This window comes from Polypterus senegalus, chromosome 8 (genome assembly GCF_016835505.1).
Source record: "Polypterus senegalus isolate Bchr_013 chromosome 8, ASM1683550v1, whole genome shotgun sequence".
Lineage (NCBI taxonomy): Eukaryota > Metazoa > Chordata > Cladistia > Polypteriformes > Polypteridae > Polypterus > Polypterus senegalus.
The window spans coordinates 158,690,661-158,705,554 of NC_053161.1; the positions used below are offsets into that span (position 1 = coordinate 158,690,661).

At 42.4% G+C, this 14,894-nt stretch overlaps 2 protein-coding genes across 3 annotated transcripts in view; both read right to left on the minus strand.

The window, feature by feature from the left end:
- Nucleotides 1-2,062: 2,062 nt before the first annotated feature.
- Nucleotides 2,063-4,876, minus strand: LOC120533228 (NACHT, LRR and PYD domains-containing protein 3-like). 2 transcript variants are annotated; one of them, XM_039760004.1, is made up of 3 exons: nucleotides 4,518-4,876; nucleotides 3,647-3,712; nucleotides 2,063-3,569 (listed from the first exon to the last, which is right to left on the minus strand). In XM_039760004.1, exon 3 carries the CDS (start codon nucleotides 3,121-3,123, stop codon nucleotides 2,344-2,346), a length of 780 nt encoding a protein of 259 aa, XP_039615938.1. In that variant the 5' UTR covers nucleotides 3,124-3,569; nucleotides 3,647-3,712; nucleotides 4,518-4,876; the 3' UTR covers nucleotides 2,063-2,343. Both variants share the same exon structure in this region, with proteins under 2 accessions (XP_039615938.1, XP_039615939.1).
- A 41-nt stretch (nucleotides 4,877-4,917) lies between these two features.
- Nucleotides 4,918-14,894, minus strand: part of LOC120533168 (NACHT, LRR and PYD domains-containing protein 3-like) — a 55,336-nt gene continuing 45,359 nt past the window's right edge. Inside the window, exon 9 of the mRNA XM_039759889.1 lies at nucleotides 4,918-5,063. Within this exon, the coding sequence (XP_039615823.1) occupies nucleotides 5,018-5,063 (46 nt within the window). The 3' untranslated portion in view covers nucleotides 4,918-5,017. The remainder of the gene's footprint in view (nucleotides 5,064-14,894) is intronic.

Below are 14,894 nucleotides of genomic sequence, written 5' to 3' on the forward strand. Positions count from 1 at the left end.
ATAAATCATCATATTTTCATCGAAGGACCTGATGATGATGATGGTCACGTAGACTTCTGGCTTTCAGTCCATCAATGTTGGAGCATCATGATGCTTTGAGTAGGTGGTGGTGGCGCAGGCCGCCACCACAAAGAAACCGGAAAAAGAAACAGAAGAGAGAGTTGGGGTCAGTACGGATTTTAGAGCCACCATGAATAGTTATTATGAAGAATTGAACATACAGAGTATCAGGATTAAGTTAAAGTGAAGTTATAAAAGGCCATGTTAAAGTAATGTGTTTTCAGCAGTGTTTTAAAGTGCTCTACTGTATCAGCCTGGCAAATTCCTATTGGCAGGCTATTCCAGATTTTAGGTGCATAGCAGCAGAAGGCCGCCTCACCACTTCTTTTAAGTTTAGCTTTTGGAATTGTAAGGAGACACTCATTTGAAGATCTAAGGTTACAATTTGGAATATAACGAGTCAGGCATTCCGATATATAAGATGGAGCGAGATTATTTAAGGCTTTATAAACCATAAGCAGAATTTTAAAGTCAATCCTGAATGACACAGGCAACCAGTGTAGTGACATCAAAACTGGAGAAATGTGTTCGGATTTTCTTTTCCCAGTTAGGATTCTAGCAGCTGCATTCTGCACTCGTTGCAAATGATTTATGTCTTTTTTTGGTAGTTCTGAGAGGAGTGCGTTACAGTAATCTAGTCGACTGAAAACAAAAGCGTGAATTAATTTCTCAGAGATTAAAGAGATTTAAGTCCCAGAGATTTAAGCTGTCTGTTTCCACAGTTAGGAACATATTGAGGAAATGGAAGACCACAGGCTCAGTTCAAGTTAAGGCTCGAAGTGGCAGACCAAGAAAGATTTCGGATAGACAGAAGCGATGAATGGTGAGAACAGTCAGAGTCAACCCACAGACCAGCACCAAAGACCTACAACATCATCTTGCAGCAGATGGAGTCACTGTGCATCGTTCAACCATTCAGTGCACTTTACACAAGGAGATGCTGTATGCGAGAGTGATGCAGAGGAAGCACAAACAGAGCCGCTTGAGGTCTGCTCAAGCACATTTGGACTAGCCAGCTTCATTTTGGAATAAGGTGCTGTGGACTGATGAAACTAAAATTGAGTTATTTGGGCATAACAAGGGGCGTTATGCATGGAGGAAAAAGAACACAGCATTCCAAGAAAAACACCTGCTACCTACAGTAAAATATGGTGGTGGTTCCATCATGCTGTGGGGCTGTGTGGCCAGTTGCAGGGACTGGGAATCTTGTCAAAGTTGAGGGCCGCATGGATTCCACTCAGTATCAGCAGATTCTGGAGACCAATGTCCAGGAATCAGTGACAAAGCTGAAGCTGCGCCGGGGCTGGATCTTTCAACAAGACAACGACCAAACACTGCTCAAAATCCACTAAGGCATTCATGCAGAGGAACAAGTACAACGTTCTGGAATGGCCATCTCAGTCCCCAGACCTGAATATAACTGAAAATCTGTGGTGTGAGTTAAAGAGAGCTGTCCATGCTCGGAAGCCATCAAACCTGAATGAACTAGAGATGTTTTGTAAAGAGGAATGGTCCAAAATACCTTCAACCACAATCCAGACTCTCATTGGAACCTACAGGAAGCGTTTACAGGCTGTAATTTCTACAAAAGGCAGATCTACTAAATATTGATTTCATTTCTGTTTTGTGGTGCCCAAATTTATGCACCTGCCTGATTTTGTTTGAACAATTATTACACACTTTCTGTAAATCCAATAAACTTCATTTCACTTCTCAAATATCACTGTGTGTGTCTCCTATATGATATATTTAACTGACATTTTTTATCGTAACAAACAACGATTTATACAGGAAAATAACGACTATTAACAAGGTTGCCCAAACTTCTGCATCCCACTGTATAAAGTATGGTGGCCCCAAAAGGCAAAATGCAAATAAAATATGACTACACTCACACATACACACTCACCTTAATTTCTCCAATTTACAGTTTGGCTTCTTCAGCCCCTTACATAACAGGTGCACGCCTGGCTGTCCCAGCTTATTGTTGTTCAGCCATAGCTCAGTTAGACGCGAGTGTTCAGCAGAGAGGGCCGACGAGAGAGCTGAACAACATCCAGAGATGAGGCCACAAGATGACAGCTTGTAGACATGAGTGAGTTAATCAGGGTGAGTGCAAGAAACAAATTTGATTTACTTGGAATAAATAGCAAGTCAAAATTCAACTCCTCAGATCTGATTACATATGTGACGATTCAGCCTGACCTGGAGCCTCCACATAGAAATTAAAAACAAATTAATGCACCGTCATTACGTAAACTTCATGGGCAAAGTTCCTTGACCTCAGTTTCTGTAATTTACAGGTTTTATTCCTTGCTTCAGAGTGCTTTCTCTTTGCAGGATTTCTTTGAGGAACCCAGAAAAGAATGGAGAGCACAGGACTGGCTGGAGACCAAAAGTGGGTATCTCTTGATTTTTATAAAACAAAAGAATCCTTTTGTCCACCCCATAAAAAGCCATCTTTCCTAGTTTTATCAGAATCCCCCGCTGGTCCTCAGCTTCTTGCCTGTGCTTGGTCAGGATGTTGTGAAGGAACATCACAAAGAGCTCGGTGACAGTGCTGGGGGCGGCTCCTCGCTCTTCTTCAGGTGCCATAAAGTAGCTCTTCAACACAGAGCAGATAATCCAGCTGTACGAAGGGTTGAAGCACATGGTATAAAGGATGGTATTCTCCTCCACATACTGAAAAGCCTTAATGCCCAGATCAGCATCACCAAAAGACTTCTTAAAGTACATCAGCCTTTGCACAGGAAGGAACCCCAGGATATCTACCAATTTAACTCTGTTCATGTCCAGAGTTGCCAGGGCTGTTGGTCTGCTTGTGATCAGGACTGAGCAGTCCTTCAGTAATGTCTGGCAGACCAGACTAGTGACCAGGACTTGGACAAGAAAGAGGACATTTGGGTTAGAGCAGAGCTGTGTCTCTGTGAACTCCACTTTGTGTTTGTATTCATCCAACCCATCGAATATAAAGAGGAGAGATTTGGGTTTCTGTAGGAGTCCTTCCAGTTTTTGGTCACTGAGATGTTTATAGTGCCTTGCAATCAGCCTGGTCAAGGACATTTCTTGCTCACCTCTGCGTCCAGAAGATTAAGCTCCCTGAATTTAAACAGGAACACAAATGCAAACCTCTGGTAGTGACAGCTTCTGGCCCAGTCAAACATGATCTTCTGAACCATGGTGGTCTTCCCAATTCCAGCCACTCCATTGACCACTACGATATGGGAGGGAGATTTACTTCTAGGATTCCTTGTGAAAAGTTGCTCAGGTCCAGATTTGCTCATATTTGTGCTTTGTCTTTTCCTCCATCATTTCTTCATGAGTTCTCCCAGTCTTCAAAAGTTCATGCCAAGTCTTACTGTTGGTTCTTCTGTACTCTTTAATGACCACCAGCTCTGCATATCCAGTATCCAAGCCCAAAGCACTTGGATCTCCAGGAAAAGACTGCTCCTCCTTCTCCAGAGTTTTTGTAGATTCAGACACAACTCTTTTGTGTTTCTTCTGGAGGCCTGAAAGTCACAAGGGAACAAGTGAACAAACTAAAGAGAAGAAGCTGCTGACCTGAGACATGCGATCAGTGGATTACCTTTTATTTGAGCTCTAATGGGAGGGAGCTGGAGAATGGTCTGGATTTTCTTGAAAATGTCTGGGCCTGGAGAGAGAAAAAATGTGGCAGACGTAAGGAAGGGGGGATAACCTGGTTATTAGAAATAGAAAGAAAGGGTTTAATTCATGTAAAATAAAATTACAAGAAAAAAAAATGAAATTCATTCCTCATATAAATCGGGCAAAAGAGTGTCAACATATCATTCTGTGTGGGAGGAAAAATGTGTGCCCAAGTTCTTTAGCAATTGGATAGCAATGAGCCATCCAGGTGATGGACACCCAAGAAACCATCAAATGTACAGATCTGCCTCACTGAGAAGAGTCCAAACAACCACTGCCAGGCCTTCCCAGCATAGGACATCGTTCTGAGTTTGACCAGCTCACTTCTCTTTGACCAACGAGAAACCAGGGTCTGAATATCAATTTTGCCATAAAAATATGAGCCAGAGGTCAGTGAGGTTGCCAGCTAAACTGAACCAATAGGAGATTATGAAAACATTCAAATGTTGTAAGACAAGGTGGGCACAATACGTGTTATGTTAGAGCATTGCAGTGTAGCGCTGCTGGTCTGACATGTAGTAATGAGTGAGATCTTTTGGATAAGTGTAGTATATGACCTGCTTACTTTGTTGTTGACCAATGAATGGTTATAAGTGGGAAAAAAGGATAAACATGTTGTGTTCTGGGGAGTCAATCAGTAATTCCCATGTTAGTAATGACTTATAAAGAAATTCACATATGGCATCCATGCATGGTTTTGGTATTTTTATGTTTATCCTTTCCTGTAATTCCCTCATTGTTGTGTCTAGACATTTAGAGGTCTTCTACGGCACCAGACCCCGTTTACTCACCCCCCTCTGTCACCTCCTCCAGTATCCTTGTCAGGTTTGGTGAAGGAAATCTCACAAGTTCTTCAGCCAGCTCCTCCCAAAGGCCAACAAGTACCTTTCTGTTTTTCTTCATCACGTCAATGATGAAGGTCTCCACACCAGCTCGTCCCTCAGACTCTTCTTGTTCTTTGAACCTCTAAAAGTTACTAGAAGTCTGGTTTAGAGAGGAGCCCTGGTAGCGTGACCAATCTGATGTTTTTTATACCTCACATTATAAATTAGTTTTGTTATGGAGGTCTTTTTTGTCCAGAAGTGTTACACATTTCTGAGGGCATTGTCTCTCTCCCTACTTTATCACATCTGCTGTCCTCCCTCCTCAGTAACTGAGGGCTTTGCCTACCTTGGCTTCGTTGATGGTGAGGATGTGCCTGGTGATCAGGTTCTGCAGGATTCTGGTGAGATCGTATTCAATCACATAGACCAGGTAGGGCTTGTAATATTCTGTGATCATGATGAGATCTTCATCTGTGTAACATTCTAATGCTTTTGAACACTTCAATATGAAATCTGAAGTGAGAAGAAAAACAACAGAACAAAATGGGGAGATAAGGGAGATGAAGAGAGACCCATAAATCACAGGTCAGGCATAGAGACTTAGGGTGTAGTCACAATAGGCATGTTTGTTCTGTACTGTGCCTAAACACGATTGTCCTCACTCCCTAGTCCCACTCACACAGCTGTTGTTAACATTTTTGGCCCAGGCCCGATTTTGTCATAACCGTGCAACTTTGTGTGAAGCCAAAACAAGATTCAAACACAGAGTGACAGCATGCACATGAAAACATTTTAGTTATTTTCTGGTAGTTTTGGAGTCGTGTAGAAGGGGATAACACTCTACACTCTTACAGATGTATGGAGTGTGCAACACAGCACTTTGCTGTTAATTGTGCTGCACGTATGAGATGATTTTTATGGTGACAAATGATGTTAAGAGAGGAATTTGTAGCTTTTTTTGCCAACTGCAATTCAAGTTCATGTGTAAGGTGAAAATAAAAACTCGTTTTTAACTCTAAAGATATTGAATGAAATGAGAATTGCACGATCTGACTAGTCGCATCATTGACGTCATGTCTGTTTTCCGTGCTCAGGCACATATAGCGATCACACTGTTCCCGAATGCCACTGTACTGTGCTCACCCTCCTCCAAGCAGGCCAAGGCACAGTTGGCCCGGCACAGAGCGATCTCACTAGTCAAACAAACTAGGCTTTGCGGGGTTAAATGCTTGGGCACAAAACGAATTGCCAGTGTGAGTACACCCTTCAAAGTTCAAAAGCTGCTTTTAGCATGAATAGTTCATGGATTCAGTTTTGAATATAAGATTTCATCCATCCATCCATTATCCAACCCACTATATCCTAACTACAGGGTCACGGGGGTCTGCTGGAGCCAATCCCAGCCAACACAGGGCGCAAGGCAGGAAACAAACCCCGGGCAGGGCACACACCCACAGTAGGGACAATTTAGGATTGCCAATGCACCTAACCTGCATGTCTTTGGACTGTGGGAGCAAACCCACGCAGACACGGGGAGAACATGCAACCTCCACGCAGGGAGGACCCAGAACCTGGGTCCCCTAACTGCGAGGCAGCAGTGCTACCCACCGCGCCACCGTACCACTCCATGTGATCCATAATACATACAAATTAAGATTAGTACGGTACATATGTATACATAATGATATTGCATAATAGTGAATGCTCATAAGACAGTGGTTATCAACCTGTGGGGTGGGCCACCCTAGGGGGGCATGAAGATGTGAAAAAAAGAAAACAAAAATCAAAAATATGAAAAAAACATCTGTTGAAACCAAAACAAATTAACTTAAACTACACTGCCTGGCCAAAAAAAAAGTTGCCACCTGGATTTAACTAAGCAAATAGGTACGAGCCTCCTATTGGATAATTACTGCCCGGGCGATTATTTTTCAGCTGGCAACACGTTATTTAACCCCAACTGGTGCAATGAGTTGCTTCTCATTTCATAAACAACGATGTCGAAAGACACATCTCGTGGTCGTGGAAAAGATGTTAGTCTGTTTGAGAAGGGTCAGATCATTGGCATGCATCAAGCAGAGAAAACATCTAAGGAGATTGCAGAAACTACTAAAATTGGGTTAAGAACTGTCCAACGCATTATTAAAAACGGGAAGGATAGTGGGGACCCATCGTCTTTGGGGATGAAATGTGGCGGGAAAAAAATCCTGAATGATCGTGATCGGCGATCACTTAAACATTTGGTGAAATCAAATCGAAGAAAAACAACGGTAGAACTCAGGTCTATGTTTAATTGTAAAAAGTAAGAGCATTTCCAAACGCACAATGCGAAGGGAACTCAAGGGATTGGGACTGAACAGCTGTGTAGCCGTAAGAAAACCACTAATCAGTGAGGCAAACCGGAAAAAAAGGCTTCAATTTGCTAGGGAGCATAAAGATTGGACTCTGGAGCAATGGAAGAAGGTCATGTGGTCTGATGAGTCCAGATTATCCTGTTCCAGAGTGATGGGCGCATCAGGGTAAGAAGAGAGGCAGATGAAGTGATGCACCCATCATGCCTAGTGCCTACTGTACAAGCCTGTGGGGGCAGTGCTATGATCTGGGGTTGCTGCAGTTGGTCAGGTTTAGGTTCAGCAACAGTATGTGCTCCAAGAATGAGGTCAGCCAGGATATTCCATCAATGGATTTTTTCTTCCCTGATGGCACGGGCATATTCCAAGATGACAATGCCAGGATTCATCGGGCTCAAATTGTGAAAGAGTGGTTCAGGGAGCATGAGACATCATTTTCACACATGGATTGGCCACCACAGAGTCTAGACCTTAACCCCATTGAGAATCTTTGGGATGTGCTGGAGAAGGCTTTGTGCAGCGGTCAGACTCTACCATCATCAATGCAAGATTTTGGTGAAAAATTAATGCAACGCTGGATGGAACTAAATCTTGTGACATTGCAAAAGCTTATCGAAACAATGCCACAGCGAATGCGTGCCGTAATCAAAGCTAAAGGCGGTCCAATGAAATATTAGAGTGTGTGACCTTTAATTTTGGTGGCGACTTTTTTTTTTGGCCAGGAAGTGTATATTCTAATACTAGAACAATAAATATAGAGTTAGATAAATGTTGATAAAAGTTAAGTAGGTATAATAAAATATGCATCTACATTTCAAAAAAAATGTTAGGAGGGGCGCGATTAAAACTGTTATGAAAACTCGGGTCGCAAATACTTAAAGGTTGAGAAACACTATCATAAGGTAACAAAACTGAAATGTTGCCTCCCATGAGCACACTTCTGATAGTGAGCACTGCTGTTGGCTCTGCCTCCTTTTTCATAAATTAGCTGAGCACTACGTGGCTACGTAGCCTAAATGAACAGGACGGTTGTCGTCTGGCTTTGCAGAACATGGACATACATCAAAGAACTGCTCTTTTGTTCTTTTTTTCTTAACAGTCTACTTTATAGAACTTCTTACAAACTTCTGCTCTTGATTTCTCTCTGGTCCAGAGACCATTCTCCTCTCTGTTCACCCAACAATCTCGTGGGACACTACTTTATCCAATTGTAAGTTGTAACGGACGACCCACTCGTTTGGAATGGCAGCTACACCACCAAGACCTGTGGCCTGGCAAAATGAGGGATCGTCAGACCAGACAAGCTGTACTTCTTTCAAATCACTTCCCCAATCGACGATTAAACAGACAAAAAGCAATCAGTATGTAAAATAAATATATATTAATAAAAAGAAATGAAACAAACACTAAACAATACGGTGGAACCTCGGTTTACGAACATCTCTGAACACGTACAAATTGGGTTATGACCAAAAAGTTTGCCAAACTTTTGCATCTGTTCACGACCACACACTCGGTTGACGAACAAGCCAGTTTCCCTTTCGGTTTGTGCGCGCCGATGATTTCCGCACATGTACAGTCTCTCCCTGTACTTTACATTGTTCTCGGTGCATCATGCAGAGGGACTCTCCCTCAAAACTGTAATCTCCTCTCAACCCTGCTTCATCCTGTGGTATAGCGGGTCCACAGCCTCCGTCAAAAAGGCCAGTTTTGATAAATAATCACCGCACTTGCAGCTTAGCGAGGGGGTGTGATGGTGCGTCGCCGAATTGGTTCCAGGAGGAGTTCGTGATGTGGGCATTTCTCACCTAAGTGCACAGGTGAGAAGCGGTTTGCATCCTTAATTGTTCCCAGAAGCTGTTCATTTTAACAGACACAGCAGACTAGATAAACGGGACAAAGACGCGACTCAACACAAAACACCTTTAAGACGCCCCCATTCATGTAGCACCACTACAAACGTTTGCTCTAGAAATCCCATCTATCAGCCCACCCAGTTCAGAATTCTACACTAGACAGACTCACGTCGATCATCTTTGTCAATTATGTCCCCTTGGTATACCCAGCACTTTTCTCCTCACTTTTTCTTTTGGACACATGTATGTCACCTGCTATCTTCTTTTAATTCTTTAAATATTCCTTTGTTTCTTCAAATCTTTCTTCTTTTAGACCTATGTCTCCATTTAAAGTCCTATAATGTAAATTTGTCATGATTAGGGCAGACATTTGAGGTCTTATAGCCTTTTACTGTTTTGAAAGCCATTTTTGTATATCGTTGTCACGGTAGCATCACTCATTTCTAGGGGTGTGGTCTTCGGGGTTGTGACCTTGAATTAATCAGCAGACAGGATGAATTGTCGGCCTTTTTCATTGAGCCTTATCCGATCTGCTGATACATCCTTCTCTACCATTTTGAATTCTCTTAGTTTTTATTTTTTTATGTCTTTAAAAATTAATCAATTAAAATTAGAATATCATGACAAAGTTGATTTATTTCAGTAATTCCATTCAAAAAGTGAAACTTTTATATTATATTCATTTATTACACACAGACTGATGTATTTCAAATGTTTATTTCTTTTAATTTTGATGATTAGAACTGACAACTAATGAAAGTCCCAAATTCAGTATCTCGGAAAATTAGAATATCAATTAAGACCAATGCAAAAAAAGGATTTTTAGAAATGTTGGCCAACTGAAAGGTATGAACATGAGAAGTATGAGCAAGTACAGCACTCAATATTTAGTTGGGGCTCCTTTGGCCTGGATTACTGCAGCAATGCGGCGTGGCATGGAGTCGATCAGTCTGTGGCACTGCTCAGGTGTTATGAGAGCCCATGTTGCTCTGATAGTGGCCTTCAGCTCTTCTGAATTGTTGGGTCTGGCGTATTGCATCTTCCTCTTCACAATACCCCATAGATTTTCTATGGGGTTAAGGTCAGGCAAGTTTGCTGGCCAATCAAGAACAAGGATACCATGGTCCTTAAACCAGGTACTGGTAGCTTTGGCACTGTGTGCAGGTGCCAAGTCCTGTTGGAAAATGAAATCTGCATCTCCATAAAGTGCGTCAGCAGCAGGAAGCATGAAGTGCTCTAAAACTTCCTGGTAGACGGCTGAGTTGACCTTGGACCTCAGAAAACACAATGGACCAACACCAGCAGATGACATTGCACCCCAAACCATCACTGACTGTGGAAACTTTACACTGGACCTCAAGCAACGTGGATTCTGTGCCTCTCCTCTCTTCCTCCAGACTCTGGGACCTTGATTTCCAAAGGAAATGCAAAATTTACTTTCATCAGAGAACAGAACTTTGGACCACTCAGCAGCAGTCCAGTCCTTTTTGTCTTTAGCCCAGGCGAGACGCTTCTGACGCTGTCTCTTGTTCAAGAGTGGCTTGACACAAGGAATGCGACAGCTGAAACTCATGTCTTGCATACGTCTGTGCCTGGTGGTTCTTGAAGCACTGACTCCAGCTGCAGTCCACTCTTTGTGAATCTCCCCCACAGTTTTGGATGGGTTTTGTTTCACAATCCTCTCCAGAGGCGGTTATCCCTATTGCTTGTACACTTTTTTCTACCACATCTTGTCCTTCCCTTCACCTCTCTATTAATGTGCTTGGACACAGAGCTCTGTGAACAGCCAGCCTCTTTAGCAATGACCTTTTGTGTCTTGCCCTCCTTGTGCAAGGTGTCAATGGTCGTCTTTTGGACAACTGTCAAGTCAGCAGTCTTCCCCGTGATTGTGTAGCCTACAGAACTCGACTGAGAGACCATTTTAAGGCTTTTGTAGGTGTTTTGAGTTAATTAGCTGATTAGAGTGTGGCACCAGGTGTCTTCAATATTGAACCTTTTCACAATATTCTAATTTTCCGAGATAATGAATTTGGAACTTTCATTAGTTGTCAGTTATAATCATCAAAACTAAAAGAAATAAACATTTGAAATACATCAGTCTCTGTGTAATGAATGAATCTAATATACAAGTTTCACTTTTTGAATGGAATTACTGAAATAAAGCAACTTTGTCATGATATTCTAATTATATGACCAGCACCTGTACTGTAAGTTGAATTGCAGCTTATAAAACTAAAATATTTGTATATCTACTATATAATAAAACACTAAGGTCTGTGTGTCCAGTCCCTCAGAGCAATCTGATTGGTCAGTTTAGCTTTGGTGACACAACAAAAGAGGAAGTGTGAGTGAGAGACTTATGAGGAGCAGAAAAGGAGCAAGTTGAGTAAGTCACCTTCAGAGATGGTAAGTATAAAACCGGACAGGAGGCAGAAAAGGCAACTGGAAAATAACGATAGTAGCAGGCTTTACATGATCATGTTCGACAGGTGGAGCACCAGTGGAAAGATGTGACTAAATAAGATTCATGCTGACAGAGTAATATATAGGGTGGTCCAGATCTAATTATGCAATTCTCATTATGCTATAACTTACTAAGTTTATTACATAGAAAATCACCGGAAAAATCCCGGACCATCGAGAAGTGTGAGAACTGACAACATGAAGAATCGTCTTGATGCCAAACTGAAATCATCCCCAGATAACTCAAAGTCATCCAGACAATCTGGATGTGCTTAATTAGATCTGGACCACCCTGTGTATATGTGTATATATATATATATATATATATATATATATATATATATATATATATATATTCTAGCAAAATACCCGCGCTTCGCATAGGTGAAGTACTACTTTTAAATTTTTATTAAGAAGAAAAGTAAACCTTTTTAAACTGAGGGAAAATGCACCAATAATTATTTGTTAAGGATCTCTTTGTATACCACATTGTGAGTTCGGCCCTCTGGTTGTAATTTAACCAAGCTGTGCGCTGAGCTTACTCTTGAGCATGCAACGTACAGTTGGCCATGTGAACAGTAATCTTGCTTCAAATCAATGGCAACCTTTTGTAGGTTCTGTCCCTGAGACTTATTAATTGTCATCGCGAAGCAGAGCCTTACTGAAAATTGGAGTCATTTGAATTGAAATGGGAGATCAGAGGGTATAACGGGGGATGCCAGGAATAAAAACTCTCTCCCCTGAAACACTGCCAGTAAAAATAGTTGCCTCAATTAGGTTCTTTTACAGACACGTGACCTGAAGTCTCCTGTTATTACCAAGTTTTGGTGGCTGTAAGTTTTTCAGTAACATTATTGGTGCCCCAACCTTCAAAATCAGATTATGCTCAGGAGTGCCTGGAGGATTCAGGGTGGGGAGAAACTCAGGCGACAGCGTGTCTATTAACTTATGGATTTTTCTGCGAGTATTTGGTGGCAGCGTCCCAAAGTTGTTTCTGCAAGACTGCGTTAGCTGCGGAGCTGAGCTTGGAGCGAAATGAAGTGAATGAAATGAGGTGAATGGGAGGGGAGATGATGACGTGACTCCCCCACCCACCTGAACTCTCAATCCCTCCACAAACACACAAACACAGTCTCTCAGATCTCAACTCTCCTTTATATAAATCAGTAAAGGAGAGTGGACTAAACACTAAGGAAAAAGAATGGCAAGACCGCGTCAGCTGCGGAGCTCAGCTCGGAGCAAAATGAAGTGAATGAAATGACGTGAATGGGAGGGGAGATGATGACGTGACTCCCCCACCTGCCTTAACTGTCCATCCCTCCACAAACACACAAACACAGTCTCTCGGATCCCAACTCTCCTTTATATAAATCAAAAGTTCAGATAAAGGACTGGGGAACGTGTGGGGATTGTGTGTGTCTGGGTGTATAATTTATATGTGTATATAGTTATAATATAGGTTAAGTACATGTGAATATATTTGCGCTGTGTATAAATAAGATATTCTTTCCGTTTCTTTACCTTGCATTCTTTCTTCCCTGCTTTCTTGTCGGCAGCGTCTCTATGAAGTTGTGGATTTGCCTGCGAGTATTTTAGTGACAGCGTGTCTATTAACTTGTGGATTTTTCTGTGAGTATTTAGCGACAGCGTGACAAACTTGTTTCCGTCCAGCCGCATCAGAAAATGTACCACGACGAACCTCGGACGTCAGCACTAGAGCGTTACAGTGTGTGGTTCATTTATTTGACAGTATGTAGATCGGGGTAATTATATTCAACGCATTCGTAGTCTGAATCACAATCTGACTGTATGGGTGGTTACCTACCAGGTAACGCTTGTGGTTGGTCAGCAAGTCGGCTAACATCCGCCTCTTGCATTGCACCATGGTGTGTGGTTCGTTTATTTGACAGTACGTAGATCCGGGTATATATATATATATATATATCAAAATACCCGCACTTCGCAGCGGAGAAGTAGTGTGTTAAAGTGTTAAAGAAGTTATGAAAAAGAAAAGCGAACATTTTAAAAATAATGTAACATGATTGTCAATGTAATTGTTTTGTGACTGTTATGAGTGTTGCTGTCATCAAGGATTTGATTATCATTATTTCTTTCAATCAGGTTCGTATTTGGAGAACGTGTTGTGTTCAAGTTACATTCCGTGTTTGTCAACCGTTGTAAAGATAACATCGGTTCCTTTCTTGCTGCATCAATAAACAGCTCGTCTTCCTCTTTTTTGAGATATCACACACTGCATGCACATTTTTTTTTTTACACTGTCTTCCTTTAGCTGGACATTGACTTTTTTCACCGTGTGCTTTGTTTTCACAGTAGCTGCACTTATGAATATAAGTATGCGTCACTCGCTTCATATTCTTTTGCTGCCTTCTCAATTGTGTAATGCGTTTTTTGTTCAGCGCTCTTTGGAGCTCTTGCTTGTTGTCTGCGTACTGCATTCACAGTCAGTTCACATGAGCCGCTCGGAGTACATGCATTACCGTCCACGGCTTTATTTAATGTTAGCTCAGACCCGGCACTTAAAAGTTTCAATCGCAGTTTCGCTGAGTTTGAGCCAAACACCACCCTGAACATCTCATCTTCGTTTGCATAAGCACAGTCCTTCACCCGCAAATATTTAGCGGCAGAGTGTTTCTATTGGACGGCCTTATATGGGCAGGCACTCAATTACGTGGGAGGCGTGACGATGAGGGACGCAACTCCGCCTCACACGGCGACCGAGCTGCAGGCTATGGCCGGTATATATATACATAAGTAGGTTCCAGTTATGACCATTACATGTAGAATTTCGAAATAAAACCTGCCCAACTTTTGTAAGTAAGCTGTAAGGAATAAGCCTGACAAATTTCAGCCTTCTACCTACACGGGAAGTTGGAGAATTAGTGATGAGTCAGTCAGTCAGTCAATCAATCAGTGAGGGCTTTGCCTTTTATTAGTATGGATATTGCGATAGCTGACCCAGACACAGACAGGCAGACACATTCATATCACCCACAACACGTTTATTTACACTACTATATACAAGTAATAAGTGCAACACGGACATGGCGGATGATTGCTGAATGGCAGCCCTATCACATGCATTACCTGGTAGGTAAACACCCATACAAATCAGATCGGGACGAGACTACGAATGCTATGAATGTAATTACTCCGATCTCCAAGCTGTTAAATAAATGAACCACACACCTTGGCACGGCGTAAAGAGGCTTGGAGGGGCCAAGGAGGTTGGGTGCAATGTGAGTCGGGTGGTGGCCGAAGGTGGGGACCTTGGTGGTCTGATCCTCGGCTAAAGAAGCTGGCTCAGCTAGTAGAAGTGGCCAGGGAGAGTGAAGTCTGGGCTTCTCTGCTCAGGCTGCTGCCCCCGTGATATCCATCCATCCATTATCCAAACCGCTATATCCTAACTTCAGGGTCACAGGGGTCTACTGGAGCCAATCCCAGTCAATACAGGATGCGAGGCAGGAAACAAACCCCGGGCAGGATACCAGCCCAATGCAGGGCACACACACGCACACACACACACACACCAAACACACACTAGGGACAATTTAGGACGACCAATGCACCTAACCTGCATGTCTTTGGACTGTGGGAGGAAACCGGAGTACCCGGAGGAAACCCACGCAGACATGGGAAGAACATGCAAACTCCAC

Bases quoted from the DNA above. Each gene is read 5' to 3' on its own strand.
- LOC120533228 (XM_039760004.1), bottom strand. From the start codon at position 3,123: ATGTCCTTGACCAGGCTGATTGCAAGGCACTATAAACATCTCAGTGAC.